Source organism: Rhinopithecus roxellana, chromosome 11 (genome assembly GCF_007565055.1).
Source record: "Rhinopithecus roxellana isolate Shanxi Qingling chromosome 11, ASM756505v1, whole genome shotgun sequence".
Lineage (NCBI taxonomy): Eukaryota > Metazoa > Chordata > Mammalia > Primates > Cercopithecidae > Rhinopithecus > Rhinopithecus roxellana.
This window is the reverse complement of record NC_044559.1, coordinates 37,365,672-37,380,718: the sequence shown is the minus strand read 5'-3', so window position 1 is coordinate 37,380,718 and position 15,047 is coordinate 37,365,672. Positions and strand designations below refer to the sequence as shown.

The 15,047-nt window shown below is 35.5% G+C and overlaps 1 protein-coding gene across 1 annotated transcript in view; it reads right to left on the bottom strand.

The window, feature by feature from the left end:
- Positions 1-7,696, bottom strand: part of CCDC172 (coiled-coil domain containing 172) — a 59,444-nt gene extending 51,748 nt beyond the window's left edge. The window contains exons 1-3 of the mRNA XM_010388904.2: positions 7,509-7,696; positions 7,031-7,174; positions 6,734-6,819 (exon numbers count right to left, since the gene is read on the bottom strand). Coding sequence (XP_010387206.1) covers positions 6,734-6,819; positions 7,031-7,109 — 165 coding nt within the window. The 5' untranslated portion in view covers positions 7,110-7,174; positions 7,509-7,696. The remainder of the gene's footprint in view (positions 1-6,733; positions 6,820-7,030; positions 7,175-7,508) is intronic.
- Positions 7,697-15,047: the final 7,351 nt, after the last annotated feature.

Here is a 15,047-nt window from a genome sequence, read left to right as displayed (position 1 = left end):
TAAAAACTGGTCCTTAACAGGGAAAACCTGTGAGGCCCTGGCAGCAGGGGTGAAACTGCTTCTTAGGGACATCTTTTCTATCAAGGAGTATGTTGAACAGCCAGGAAAGATAAGTTATTCTAAAGATAGGTTCAATAAAATAAAATCAATAAATTCTTAAAGTTAATAAGAAAGTCTACCACCATGTAAGAAAGGCATCAAATCAAACAAGTAGAATTCAAGGCAGAGGAAAACAGAAAATAGAATTCTATGAGAAAAATTTTAAATTAATTTATTCATTCACTAAATGTCTGTTTAATACCTACTATCATTCAGGCACTGTTCTAGATGCTGGGAATAACAGCAGTGAACAAAATAGATTAATTTCTATCCCTTGTGGAGCTTACATTCCACTGGAGGGAGACAAATAATAAGCAGATCAATATAAAACATGCCAAGAGGTGGTACGTACTACACAGCATAGAGAGAGGGAGAGATGGTAATGCTATTTTATATAGGAAGTTCAGGGAAGGGCCTCTACAGAGAGGGGGACTCAAATTTTTGGGTCTTTTGACCTCTTCATAGTCTAAAAAATTATTGAGAATTTCTTTTTGTTTGATTGTTTTCATGAATTATATCTAGAAATATTTTCTGTATCAAAATTAAAATTGAAAAATTTTTAAACATTAATTTAAGAATAATAATAATCCTATTGCATTTTAAACACCACATTTGTATTTAAAAATTACTTTCCAAAACAAAAGCAAATTAGGAAAAGGAGTTGCATGTAGATTTTTTACAAATCTCATTAACATCCGGCTTAATAGAAGACAGCTGGGACCAGGTTTGGTGGTTCATGCCTGTAATTTCAGAACTTTGAGAGACCGAAGTGGGAGGATCACTTGAGGCCAAGAGTGCAAGACAAGACTGGGCAAAATAGCAAGACCCTGTCTCTAGAAAACAAATTTTTTTTTAAATTAGCGAGGTAGGGTGGCAGAGGCCTGTAGTCCCAGCTACTCAGGAGGCTGAAGCAGAAGGATCACTTGAGACCAGGAGTTTGAGGTTGCAGTGAACTGCTATTGTGCCACGGAGCTCCAATCTGGGTGACAGAGTGACACTCTGTCTCTTAAAAATAAATAAATAAAAACAAATTAAAAATTAAAAAAGAAGACAGCTGGACTCTCATATCTACTTCTACTCAATCTTTTGTAGTATGTTTTTCAATTGGAGAATAGGGAGTGCACAGATACATAGTTGGAAATGATTGTGCATATTCTTCTTTGATACTATATCAAAATTCACCATGTGGCGGCTCCTTAAAGGTTAGTTGCAATGTGGAATCTGAAACCATTTCAATGAACTTTTCATTCTATGTTATAATAAAATCCATTGGTCTAGATTGCACTTTGAATCTACATTTTCTCCGTGCACAGTTTTGTAACTTTATACATTACTTACTGCTTCCCTGAATTATGCAGATCCTCCAAATGTTGATATATTTCATAATATGCGTTCAAAAGTAACATTCTGAAACATTTTGAAACATACTGTTTCAAAAGTAACATTTACATTCATTAATATCACTAACCAACTCACCAGAAAAATCTTTTAAGTACCAGGAAGCTGCCAAGCTTATGGTGACAGATAGATAGGAATCCTCCAAAATTATAATTTTTGTTTGAAAGCTTGCATATTATCATTGGCAAAATAAGAAGAAGAACATCAGATGTTTGCCTTGACATTTTAGGCTTACTTCATTTATTTTTGAGAAAATTTTTGCCAAACACCCAAATCTAAATAACTACAACTTGACTGTCAATTATCTAAGTAAAAATGATGTTTCAGAAAAAGAATAGCTAGCTCATACTGCATCGCAAACAACCGCACACATGCTCTCCCTTGAGACAATCGTAGCACTTTGGAATACAAAAGTACTTTAGGTATACTTCCCATGTAATTGTATACAATATTGAAAATGAATATACTCAATGATCAGTTTCAATAAAATATCTTTGACAATTCAATCAAAGCATTAAGTAAAACTAGCGGTTTTTGTTTTCTTACTGAGGATGCACGGCAGTGAAGAATACAATGACTACTAGTACTGTTTGGTGCCACTGCCTCGATTTGTGTTAAGGCACTAACAGTTTTACTCACTGCAGTTTTTGCACTGTCAATGTGTGCATTAGCACAGTGAAAATGGCAAATGGTACCTTTGTACAGTATTATCATAAAAATAGCTTGACCTTACAAACTCCCTGAAAGTGTCTTGGGGACCCCTTAAAACTCAGAGATCACATTTTAAGAATAATACTCTAAGGTGACAACTGAGCAGAGACTTAGGCTAACCAACCATCAAGATTTGCATGGGGCTGTCCTAATGTTAGCACTAAAAGTTCCACATGATTCTACCGGGAAGATCTAAATGAAGTGAGTGTGCATGACAGAGTAACAGCTAAGGGAATCAGCATTTCAAGCAGACGAAACAGCTAGTGCAAAGGCCTTGGGATCAAAGAACGATTGGCATATTCAAGAAATAAACAGCCCAGTACCAAGGTTCACACCCCTATAAACCTTACTGTCCTCAGGAAGGTGAGCTACTGGACAATGCCTAATACAATAGTCAAAGGACACTCAGTGACCTTTTTTGCCTACTTCCAAGTTTTGGATAATTACTCATGACAAATGTGATAAGGTTTTCTCTACAGAATTTCATAGAGAAATGGAAACAAGTTTTTTCTTTAAATGAGAACATCAAAAATTTTGAGTTTACAGTTAGGTTTATATAGTTGAAGTTGCTTGATGTTAATCCTGTAATTCAGGAAGAAAGATGTTATATAATTTATTTGCCAAGTATTCATACTGTGATTTAGCAGTTGCTCAATGAATGTCTGTTGAATGAGTAACTGCCAACAACAAAATTAAATTTAGGTAGGAATCTAAGTTTTTTTATTAAGTTTAAAGAAAGAAAAAAGTACTTCAATTACAAAACTCCATTTCAATATTATAAATGATAATACTCTGTGATTTTGCTCTTTCTCTAGGAAATACGGTACTAAAGGATATGACTTTGCCTGCTGTTCTGGAGGTTTCCTAACTTTTACCAATTAAAAAAAAAGAACACATACATATTGAGGTAAAGAAGTAGAAGTAAATGGGGCCAGCTTAAGTTACTTTTTAATTTCAATATAATTTTCCTTTAAAATTTCATGAAATATCCTTTTATTATTGTTATGGTATTTACACAAGTTAAAATTGGAACCAGAAAAAGTAAATAAAATACTCACAAAATAACCTCAGATTTTTCTCCATTTACTCCCTGTCAAGGGAATATGGCATTATATTGAGTTTTATGTAATACGTTTATAAAAATTAAATGTCAAAATTTTAATTATACGCCATTTTTAAAACTAGAAGAACCTCTTTTAGGCGTTTAAAAGAAACTACCAATGTTCTGTGAGTCCTTAATTTTGGTCTGCCCTGTCATCAATACTATACAACTTCTCCTTAACTATCAGAAGTTTTATGTGTATTGGTAAGCACGAACGCAAATCCAGGGCATGTTCTCATTTTTTTGTTTTCATATTACCAAACCTAACCAGGCATAGTGTAGCTGTCCAATTCATAAAGTACTCATACTATATAACCTGAGATTTTTGCAACCATATATTTTAAAAGACTCATTGAGCCCTGAAAGGCAAAGGCTATCATTCAAGTTCTAATTACATGCTATCCAGGTTTTACATAAAAGAAAAAAATGAATACTGTCCTTCCCAAACGCATTTATTGACCAGAAGCAACATCCAAAATAAATGCCCCCCAAATTTTCTGAATATATCACTGTACAATAGCACAAGCACTACTCTATTCAAATTATGTTCTATTAATAGCTTCTCCTTGTGCTGCTACTGTTTGATAAATAGGTCAATAAATGCCAAGTCAAATATTCAAGTAAATATATTTTCATTGTTATTGGCAGACATATAATTAACTCAGAATAAGAGAAACAAGAAATCAATTTAGGATTAGTTCTTCAGTTCTTCCCATTAGTCATTTGCATTATAATTGTGAATTCCACTTTTAAAATCTCTATGCGGCCGGGCGCGGTGGCTCAAGCCTGTAATCCCAGCACTTTGGGAGGCCGAGACGGGTGGATCACGAGGTCAGGAGATCGAGACCATCCTGGCTAATACGGTGAAACCCCGTCTCTACTAAAAAATACAAAAAACTAGCCGGGCGACGAGGCGGGCGCCTGTAGTCCCAGCTACTCGGGAGGCTGAGACAGGAGAATGGCGTGAACCCGGGAGGCGGAGCTTGCAGTGAGCTGAGAGCCGGCCACTGCACTCCAGCCTGGGCGGCAGAGCAAGACTCCGTCTCAAAAAAAAAAAAAAAAAAAAAAATCTCTATGCATATATACATACCATCTTGACTATAATATAAATCAAACTATTTCAATCATAAATCAGTATTTTATGAACAGTGACCCTCATATGTTAATTTTATTAGTAAGATACAAATGTATTATTACCCACATATACGAGCTGGTTAAAAAGCAATGCATGCTTATGAAACTATATTAATTAGTAAGTTCAACAAATGTTTCTAAACAATGGTAGGACTTTTCTCTGTCTTCTTTCTAGCAAAAACAACTGAATCAACATTTTTTAATGTATGTGTATATATCAACGAATTATATTTCCATTTGCAGACAAAACTTTGCTAACAAAGAAAATACTACAGAGTAACATTAAAAAATACGTTATATCAGGTCAACATCCTCACCAATCCAGGAAAAGTGCATTTTGTACAAAAACTTGTACAAGCAACATTTTAAAAATATTAACCTAAACAAGATACAAAACTTCAGATATATTATTATACATGAATATCATGAAGAAAAATATTTAAAATGAGCTTAAGAAATCGACTTTAATAAAATATGCTGTTATTGTTACTTTCATTATGGTAGTTTGTTTCTGAATTATATATCGTGGACAAGTCATTTACCTCTCAGTTTCCTCACTCATAAAAAGGGAATAATGATGGGGTCTCATCACAAGATTGCTGTTAGGATTAAAGGAGTTAACAGGAGAAGCATTTAGAACAGTGCCCCTGCATACAGTAAGTGTTCATATTTTGCCCATTACTTCTATTAGCTTCTAGGTACCAATCCTGAAAGTGTCTTAATTCTTTTTCAAGAAAAAGAAAGTTGCACCATAACATTCTTAGTGTTTTGCCCATACCAGCAGCTTTCAGCATTGCTGGTAGCAGCTAGTTTACCTGCTATTCACAGGCAAAACAGGAGGTAGGATCTCACTGAACAAATTACGAATCCTATTTTAAAAGACTCTCCTTATTATCTATCAAACTATTAGTACTCATTAATTCATTCAACACACTACTGTATACTATATACTGTTAGATAACAGGCAGTGGGAATAAAAGATGGATAAGGAAAAAATTCCAGATATGTTGCTCACAAAATAGTGGGGCATACAAACACAAATACAAGTATGTATCATTGTTTAATTTTAAAATTTTACCAAGATGTCTATGGGAAGGCTTTATTGGTGATGTTTTAGCAACACCTCGAAAGAAGAGCTGAAATTTGCCGGATGGAGAAATGTTCTCTGTTTCATTCCCCAAAACTGAAAATTCCTCACAGTGATAAGTTAAAATAGACACATTTGAAGCAAACAGACTTCCTCAAACAGACTTCATATTACATGGTGTTTGTTGAGTCCATCATTGGGTACTTAATAAATATTTCTGAATAACTCTGTCCCCACCCATAGCGAGGCCTTCATTGTGGTACACTTAAATAACGTTCTTAGCTTCCTAATTGTCTATTCCCATCTTCCCAATCAGAGCTCAGAAAGATCCTCCTAAAACTACCTTTTTTTTTTTTTTAAGACAGGGTCTCGCTATGTTGCCCAGGCTGGCATTAAACTGAACAACTGTCTTCTCACCTTAGCCTCCTGAGTAACTGGAACTACAAGCATGTGCCACCATGCTAGGCTACCTAAACCCACTTTTACTGCTCCCTGATCAGAAACTTGCAATGGTTTTCTGCTATTCTCAGATATCAGCCCTCGGCTTTGACTAGATTCCTTTCCCAATATGCGCTGCACATATTTGCCTCCTCCCTCTGTCTGGAATACTTTTCTCCTACTACTTCCTTCTGTTTGCCTCTTCAAAATTCTACCCATCCTTCAAGAAGCCATCAGACTCTCCTGCTTCTTTTTACAATAACAGAAAATTACAAACGCTGCAGGAAAAAGAAACGCTAATGGAAAAGGTATACTTCGGACGCAAGGCATGTCTAAAACGTGGTAGAGAATTTTAACACGAAAGGCAGGGGCTTGTTTGAAATTTACATGCAATTGTCCTATCAACATAGCACACAAATTATTTATCATTCAAAATGTATATACTGCACCAACTACTTAATAAATAAGTACAATAATGATTCTTCTAATGACATTGTGCTCTTTTAAAACCTTAACCATCCCACAAAATGGACAATGAATTCTTCATTACCTTAGTTTATTTAGGGCAAATTCATATTAGAACTGAAGGTGTCACTGGATTCAGAACTTTAAACATCACCAGGCACCATGGAACCAAAACAGCCAGCACAGAGTAATGTGCTTCCTACTTGAAAGACAACTGGTTAAACAGTGAAATATCCCCCAAAAGTCAAGTTAAGGCAGGCTTTTTCAAGTGATAATTAGTATGCTCTACATTTCAATACCTTAGATTCCAGCTTGATTTTCTCTTCATTCAGCTCCTCCGTTGCTTTCTTAATTTTTTCACGACATCTGGTTATTTCCGACCTCACTGTAATAAAAATTAAATCTTTAAACACATCAATCTTTCTAAAGTCCCCATTTTGGTGGCGTCTGACAAGCCACCTTTCAGCTGTCTTTCCCTCAGCACGGCAAGCAAGCTCCCCTAACGGCTCTGACCACTGCCTTCGGGATTTCCTTCTCCCCCAAGCACCCAGCACCAGAAGACAAAAGCCCCATGCAAAGGACAGAAATGCCCCGACCTTCTCGCATCAAACGGCGACTCTCCTCCGCCTGATGCTCGGTGAAGATGATGTGCTGAAACAGGGACTCCAAGCTCATCTCAGGGCCTGGCTCCTGCGATCCTTTTCTCGCCCTTAAGTGTTTTATAACCAACCCTGAGGATCCTGGAAAGCGGAATAAAGAAGACGGCTTCTTCTAGAACTATTCCCAGCTAGACCTGTTTCTAACCCTCTGTCGCCAGTCCAGCGAGAAGATGGAGGCCGACGCCGGACGGGGTTTGAGGGGTCTGAGGGTCTAGGAACGCTGGCCGCTGCTGCCCGTTTCTGCCCTCAGCCTTTGGTTCCCGTTACAGTTTACAAACCGGGCTTTTCTCCTTCACGCCCTAAAACGGCAGCTTCAAGGTCTGCCTTTTTCCCTGGCGGAACCCCTGACCCAGGCCTCTGTCCCTCCGTGGGTTTGTTTTTTGCTTCGGCGGCAAATAAAAATGGCGGCCAAGGCCTTGGCTTTTGAGGGCGTCTGGGCAGCAGCCATTTCTGTAGTTAGCCTTTCAATCCCAGTCCGCTCTCATTTTAGGGATAATGTCCTCAGGGTGCTCTCTGTCTTTCAACAAAATGGTACGTGCCAAGAAAATCCAGGGCCAAAACCTTCCCTACGGCTAGAGGCAGTGCTTCAGGTCGGGTCTTACCTGTGAGAACTTAAACTACGGCGGCTCATTGGGACCATTCTGTGGTGGGCAGGTTTGCCCTGGGCATGTGAACCCCAAAGGTCTTAGGCCCAATTGGAGTTGGGATGCCCAGTATCCAAGGCACAAACACTGAATATTATAAAGTACAAAGTAACTGTGATTCTAAATATAAACTTTTACAAAGTCTTATCCTTTGACGATGGCAAAGACTGCTATAAATGTGCAATGTCTGACATTCCGCCTTAATCATTCCTTTGTAATCAGGGCATATCTTTTTTGTCTGCTTTAAAATTAATCATTGCCTTTTGTAATCAAGCTGCAGTAATATTAACGCTTCAATATCTGCGCAATATGTGTCAGAGACCAAAGTGGTTGCTAATTAAAGCTTAAACATGAAAGGCACCTTTGGGACTTTTGCGTGGGATTTTTTAAATCAAAAATTAAAATATTTTTAGTTTTAGTAGGTTGAAATATTGACATTATAATAAACATTTGACTTTATTTCTGAATGTAAAATTGGCATTGGTTGAACTTGTTATTAGAATGTATTTAAAATTAAATAAAATAAACATTTGACTTTATTTCTGAAGGTAAAATTGACATTGGTTGAACTTTAAAAAGTAACTTGTTAGAATGTATTTAAAATTAAGTGAAATAAGGTAAATGTTAATTCTGTCACATCACAATAGGCTTAATTAATATTTCATTAATGCTGCAGTCTAATCAGTTATACATTTTAACCTATTTCAAATTTCTGCCTTAATTTCCATCAAGCTGTTGATGCATAAAACTTAATTCTTTGACTTTATTTTAAAAGAATGAATACTGAAAAGTAACAAAGAAGAAAAGAACTGCCCATAATCATGTCATTTAGAAGTACATGTTAGCATTTTACCAATTCCCTTCCAGGTAACCCTCCTCACTCTTCATTTTTCCTTTATAAACTTGAAATTATTGTGAATCAGTAATAATAATAATTTGTTATTGATTATTTGCTAGGCACTATTTTGAACACTCTGGATCCTTTTGAGATGATTTTTGCTGTCGCCTTCATAGCATAGTTGAGGAAACTGAGGCACGGAACAATTAAGCATATTGCCATAGTTGCGTACCTCATATATAGCAGTGAGAACTGAAACCAAGAAATCTGGAATCAGAAGCCACGAATTTAATTTGGGATTCTGCTCTTTTTTCCTCTTATTACATCCCAGACATTTTACCATTTCATTAAAAACTCTTCATAAATATATTTTTATAACTTCATAATCCTCCATCATAGAGAGGCATGTGTAAAATTTAGATGTACCAAAATAAATTTTACTCTTTATCTGTTCAAGGGTGAAAACAAAGCTTAAATTGTGGTTTGAACCATTTTCTTTGAGCACTTGTTTGGAGGCTTATAAACTGTACCACAGCGGCCATCAAAGGAAAGGGCTTCCAGAAGATAAATTATATTACTGATTAATATCACTCCCTTCAGAATTATTTCCCATGGACTTGCACAAGGAACGTCCTCACAAGGAGGCTGGTTTTCAAAAGCATGCTTCTATTTAACATTTCAATTTTATTAGTTACACTCAAATTCACATGTATTATTTAACATGCTCTTTCTATGTTGAAACTTGGCAGAGTAAAATTTGGGCAGGTCTTTGGGGAGTTCAGTTGCCTCACTTACACAGGAGTATGAAAGAAAGAGCTGCTGGAAATTCAAGAAAGCGGGTATGGGGAGAAATGGCTTCTTCATCTTCTGCAGTCATCTTGGCATACCAGAATATTTTGGTGCTTTTAAATCCAAAGCTACACTCTTCTTAGAGTTAACCATACACGTTACCAGGAATTTTACATTTTATTTTGCTTGTTGAAGCAAATATGATTTATATGAGCTCACAGCGCAAAGTTTAAGTGTCCTATAATAATAAAAGTGACATATTAAGATAATTAAAAATACTGTCGTTGTGTATCTAGGTTTATTTATACATTTTCTGTAGTGTTAAGATAGTTTTGCTTATAGATATCCATGCTCATTACATTTTATAATGTTCAGGGCAAGAGTAGCATTACTTAAATTTATGCCAAATAAAAATGGCATACAATGTGGTAAAACTTGGGCATACAGTTTTCTGAAAATGTGCCTTATAAGTCTAAAAAAAAGAGATGATTCATTCAACAACTGTTTAATGAGTTTCTGCTATTCATTCAACATATATTATTGAGCATCTCCTATGTGCCATATTAGAGAAAAAACAAGATTTAATAAAACAGAGCTACATAAAAAAGTATTTTTCTTCCCCCAGATATTTCTAACCTCACTGGAGAATTATTATATTTTTTAGCATTTTGGCAGCCGTATAAATGACTGCTTTCAGATGTTTCAACAGATGTTCTTTAGAAGGAAGGCCAATTATTTGCATTATAATACACAGATATGATTCTCAGATCTACACCTTCCATCTGTACATGTTTCATTGAATTGCATACCTATGGAATATAAAAGCTGATATCACTCATTGTTTCTCACCTTCAGACTTTTGTTCATAATAACACTAGCACCTGGGTTATTGAGCCATTGATAATTGCTTTGCTAGAAGGCCTTATATAAGACTATACTGCTCTTGTGATTTAAAATGTATTTCCTCTCCTTTCCTAGATTGATGACTTCCCTAAGTTCTAAACCAGGCTTGCAAATACACACTAGCCCAGGGCATATATATTGCAATGGAAATAAGAAAAGTAATTCATTTATTTTATGTTTTGTCTTAGGGCATCTGCCACAAAGAAAAAAAAATTATGTGGGTTCAACCAAGTTTAACAATCATTTATTGAGGATCTACTAAGTGTAAAATTCTCTGCTGGGTACTATGGGGAATACAAAGTTAAAAAGATACAGACCCTACTCTCCTGGAGGTGATAGTCTACCAAATGGGACATAGTGCACACAAATAACTCCAAGGCATGCTGTGTTTAAGAGACATAGTATGCACAAATAATGCCAAGGCATGCTGTGTTTAAGAGACACAGTATGCACAAATAACTCCAAGGCATGCTGTGTTTAAGAGACACAGTATGCACAAATAATGCCAAGGCATGCTGTGTTTAAGAGCATCACCCTTGTGCTTTGGGAATTTAGGGGATGGAGTGAGAAGAAGTCTGACGTGGGTGATCTAGGAAGACTATCAGTAGGATATAAAATATGAGCTGAGTTTTAAAGGAGGGTGGTACTTCAACAAATATAAAGTAATGGAGAAAAATAGCAGAATGTTGGATGGGGTCAACAGTTGGATGATGTTTAACATGTTTATATATGTGTTGGAGGACTACTTAATGTTTGTGATCAGGTAAGTGATGGGTCAGAGTTGTTTTATGCAGTCTACTCATGGCAGGAAGTTAGAAGTACTAAAAAAAAGAGACTAATGGGTTGATGGGTGCAGCAAACCACCATGACACATGTATACTTATGTAACAAACCTGCATTTTCTGCACATGTATCCCAGAACTTACAGTATAATTTTTAAAAAAGAGACTAACATGTAGCACGTGTTGAATAGCTCACTGGCAAAGTCCATTCAGGATGCTATAACAAAATGACATAAACTAAACAGCTTAAAAACAATGGAAATGTATTACTTATAGTTCAGGGGGCTATGAAGTCCAAGATCAAGGTGCCAGTGAATTCACTGTCTGGGGAGGGCCCATTTCCTTGTCCATAGAAAGGGTATTACTATATCTTCACATGGTGGGAGGAGCTAGCTAGCATTTTGCTGTCTCTTTTATAAGGACACCAATCGTAATCATGAGGTCCCTGCCCTCACAGCCTAATCACCTTCCAAAAGCCTCACCCCTGAATACCATCATCTTAAGAGTTGGGATTTCAGTATATGAATTTGGTGTGGGGGTGACACAAACATTCAGGCTATAGCCCTTGCTATGAGACAATAACCATCTGAGACTTTGACGTGTATTAATTCTTTTAATTGACCCAACAACCATAAGAGATTAATGCTTTTATTATTTTGGAGACTGAGGAGACATAGCCAAGTAACTTCTCTAAGGTCACATACAGTAGCTAGGAAGCAGCAGAATGAGAACTTGAATCCTGATGGTCTCTTAAAGCAAAGGCCTTAACCACCTCCCTTTACTGCCTCTAAAAACTAGAGGCAGGAGAAAATAAGATGATTTAAGTAGCTGTGTTTTGTTTCAAGGTAGATATATTTTCAAAAAAATGCTTATTACCAACAAATTAATATTTTTTCTAAAGAAATTTCAGACTTCTAGAATTTGGATTAGTAATGCAGTGTATTCATAATGAATTAAAATAAGATGTGATTTAAGGAAAAATAATTGAAACTAGGTTCTGCCTTGTTATAAATGCTTATTCCACCAACCTAATACATAAAGCAAAAAATGCAATTCATATGCAAAATATTATATTTGTTTCCTAATATTTATATTTGTTTCCTGAGGCTGCTGTAACAAAGTACCACAACTGAGTGTTTTAGAACAGAAATTTATTCTCTCACAGCTCTGGAGACTGAAAGTCTAAAATCAAGGTGTCAGCTCAGTTGGTTCTCAGTGGGTGCTCTTAAGGAGAATATTCCTTGCCTCTTCCCAGCTTCCGGTGCTTGCTGGTCAACCCTAGCATTCTTTGGCTTATAGACAGTCACTCCAATCTTAGCGTCTGTTGTCATTTGGAATTCTCTGTATGTCTCTGTCTCTTTCTGTCTTCTCTTCTCTTTATAAGGACGCCAGTCACATGGGATAAAGGGCCTGCACTAATCCAGCATGACCTCCTGTTAACTAATTCTATCTGAAAATGAACCTATTTCCAAATACGGTCATGTTTGGATGTACAGGGACTGTTCAAGTTAGGACTTCAACATTTCCTTTGGGGAACATAAGTCAATCCACAACCAACCTTAAAAGATCAGTTGCGGGAAATAGATATGATTTTAAACAAAATTTTAAGCAAGACTGATTTATTTCTATTATGGTCAAAACATTTTTAGTGATTTAAGGGACTGTAGAAAACATCTTGCACAATTCTTTTCTTTTATAGGTGTTAACATAAAGCCAGGGAGGTTGATAAATTTCCCCAGTGTTGTACATGCAGTTAATATCAGAGCTAGGTCTAGAACCCCCACCTATAATTTTTCCGTTCCAACGAAAGATATTTTTTGTTCACCAGTGACTTTGAACCACTTCAATTAAAGTAACTCCTCTTTAGTCTGTTTTCTATACTGAACTTTCTTATAAGAGTTTGAAGAAATGGTATAAAACCAGGGTAAAGAGCTGGCCTGGAGCAATTCATCCTCCACAGGGACCCTTCTCCATTAAGGAGATTAGGGAGATGATAATATTACTAGACAGACAGATAGATAGAGATATTGAGAAAAACACATGAATGCATACATATATACATATACATACATATATACACATAAACGTATGATAAAATGATATATAGAGATATAAATGCTTAAAAGCATCCATTTTATCTTCAGTATTATACTTCTACATAAAAATGAAGGTAAATGGTCAATTCTTAATCACTGATTAAGAAATGCAATCTCTTTTTGGTCATGAAATGCATTGCAGGAAGAAATTCCATTCACTTTAGGAATCATTAAGTATCAAAATATTTGGAAGAAAAATCTGCAGTGTACCTGGTGAACTTGGATTTTTACATTGTCAGAGCCCAGAGCCCAGCACGGGAGCCAGAAAGGCTATCTCAGGTACTGTAGCCAAGACAGTAGATTGTCAGCCCCAGAAAACAAAAATAAAACAAAACTTGGAAAACAAAATTCTCTACCGTGTGTAATTCATTTATTTATTCAATAAATATTTATTGGGTATATACTATATGTACAGCAAGTAAGAATTTGGCATTACAAGGATGAATAAGACAAGGGGCTTAAAATCTAGTTGTTATGAAGTTATAGTTTACATGGCTTAAAATCTAGTTGTTATCAAGTTGTAGTTTACATGACAATATAGTGGTTTGAGATTATTATATAAGAATAATTAAAAGATAATTTTAAGAGAGTATTTTAGTCATTAAATAAGTAATGACATTTAATCATTATTTGTCTACCTAATTAATACATGATTACTTACCCAGTAAATAATTGACTCTTAGTTGTTGAGTAGGTCTAAGCTTAAACCAACAGTTAACATATTCTACTCAGTCTAATCACGTATCACAATTTCTATGAATGAAGATTTCTCTTAATTTAAGTGAATTAGTCATACCAACTATTTGGAAATTTGGGATAAATTGCAATATTTCTATTACTTTCTATGAATTATTTACAGTGACTGGACAGTTTGAAAAATATTTAATGTACATATACACATATATGCATAGATAGAGTGAACCATAATTCTGTTTCTTAAAACACTTTGCTAAATTGCTCATTTATCAGGATAAAACTACTTTATGCTGTCAATGTTTGAAATGACTTTAGTGGCCTTAGTACAATAGTATTGCATTATAAAAACCAGACACTGCCATTATTTTCCCGTCAGGATGTCATAGACAGTTCAAAATGTTTTATCATAGTTTACATGGCTCATAAACCTTATCTTTTATTTGACATTGCAGGTGTGCTGTTAATAGAATGCAGAAAACCCCTTAAGAAGCTTAAAGAAAATAATTAATTAGCATTTAGATAAAAGAGCTCACTAAGAAACATTTTAAACAGAAAATAAGCTGATTATTTTATAGGTAATAGTAAGCAGTTCTGGAAAAGAACTAAATGGAATGAATAAAAAGTGGAAGGAATTGAAATTATCTGAAGACACATAAGGAAATATTGCAAAATTCTAGAATTACTGAATAAGTGTATATGTCATCATTTGAAATTTGACCATCTTATAATTTTGTGCTCGTTATATCTCATTATTTTGCTTACAAAATGTGTACATGCACAGGTTTCGTAAGCCATTAGACAATCTATCCTTTCCTTTTTCAAGGTGTTAAGACAGAGAAAAAAGCAAGAAATAGGCTGAGATCCCACACTGTTTTGTACCATAGCCTCAAGTGAATAAATGCAAGGATTGTGCATGAAGGATCCAAACACTCATAAAAAAGATTCATGGTGATATTCTTAGAAGAAATTAATAAAACCTAAGAGAACTTACCAGAAAAATGTCCTGAAGATGATTTTATTTCAGTAATTGTTGTATTTTAAATGCTTTCATTTTCTTTTGTGATGTCTTTCATCTTACTTACAGTTATTATTACTCATAAAATATGATATTTTGGTCCAGAAGGCTGTAACTGTAAATGAGACATAATATTCTCATCTAGGAGAGATAAGGGGATTCAAATCTCCTGCTTCACCATGTAAGCTGAT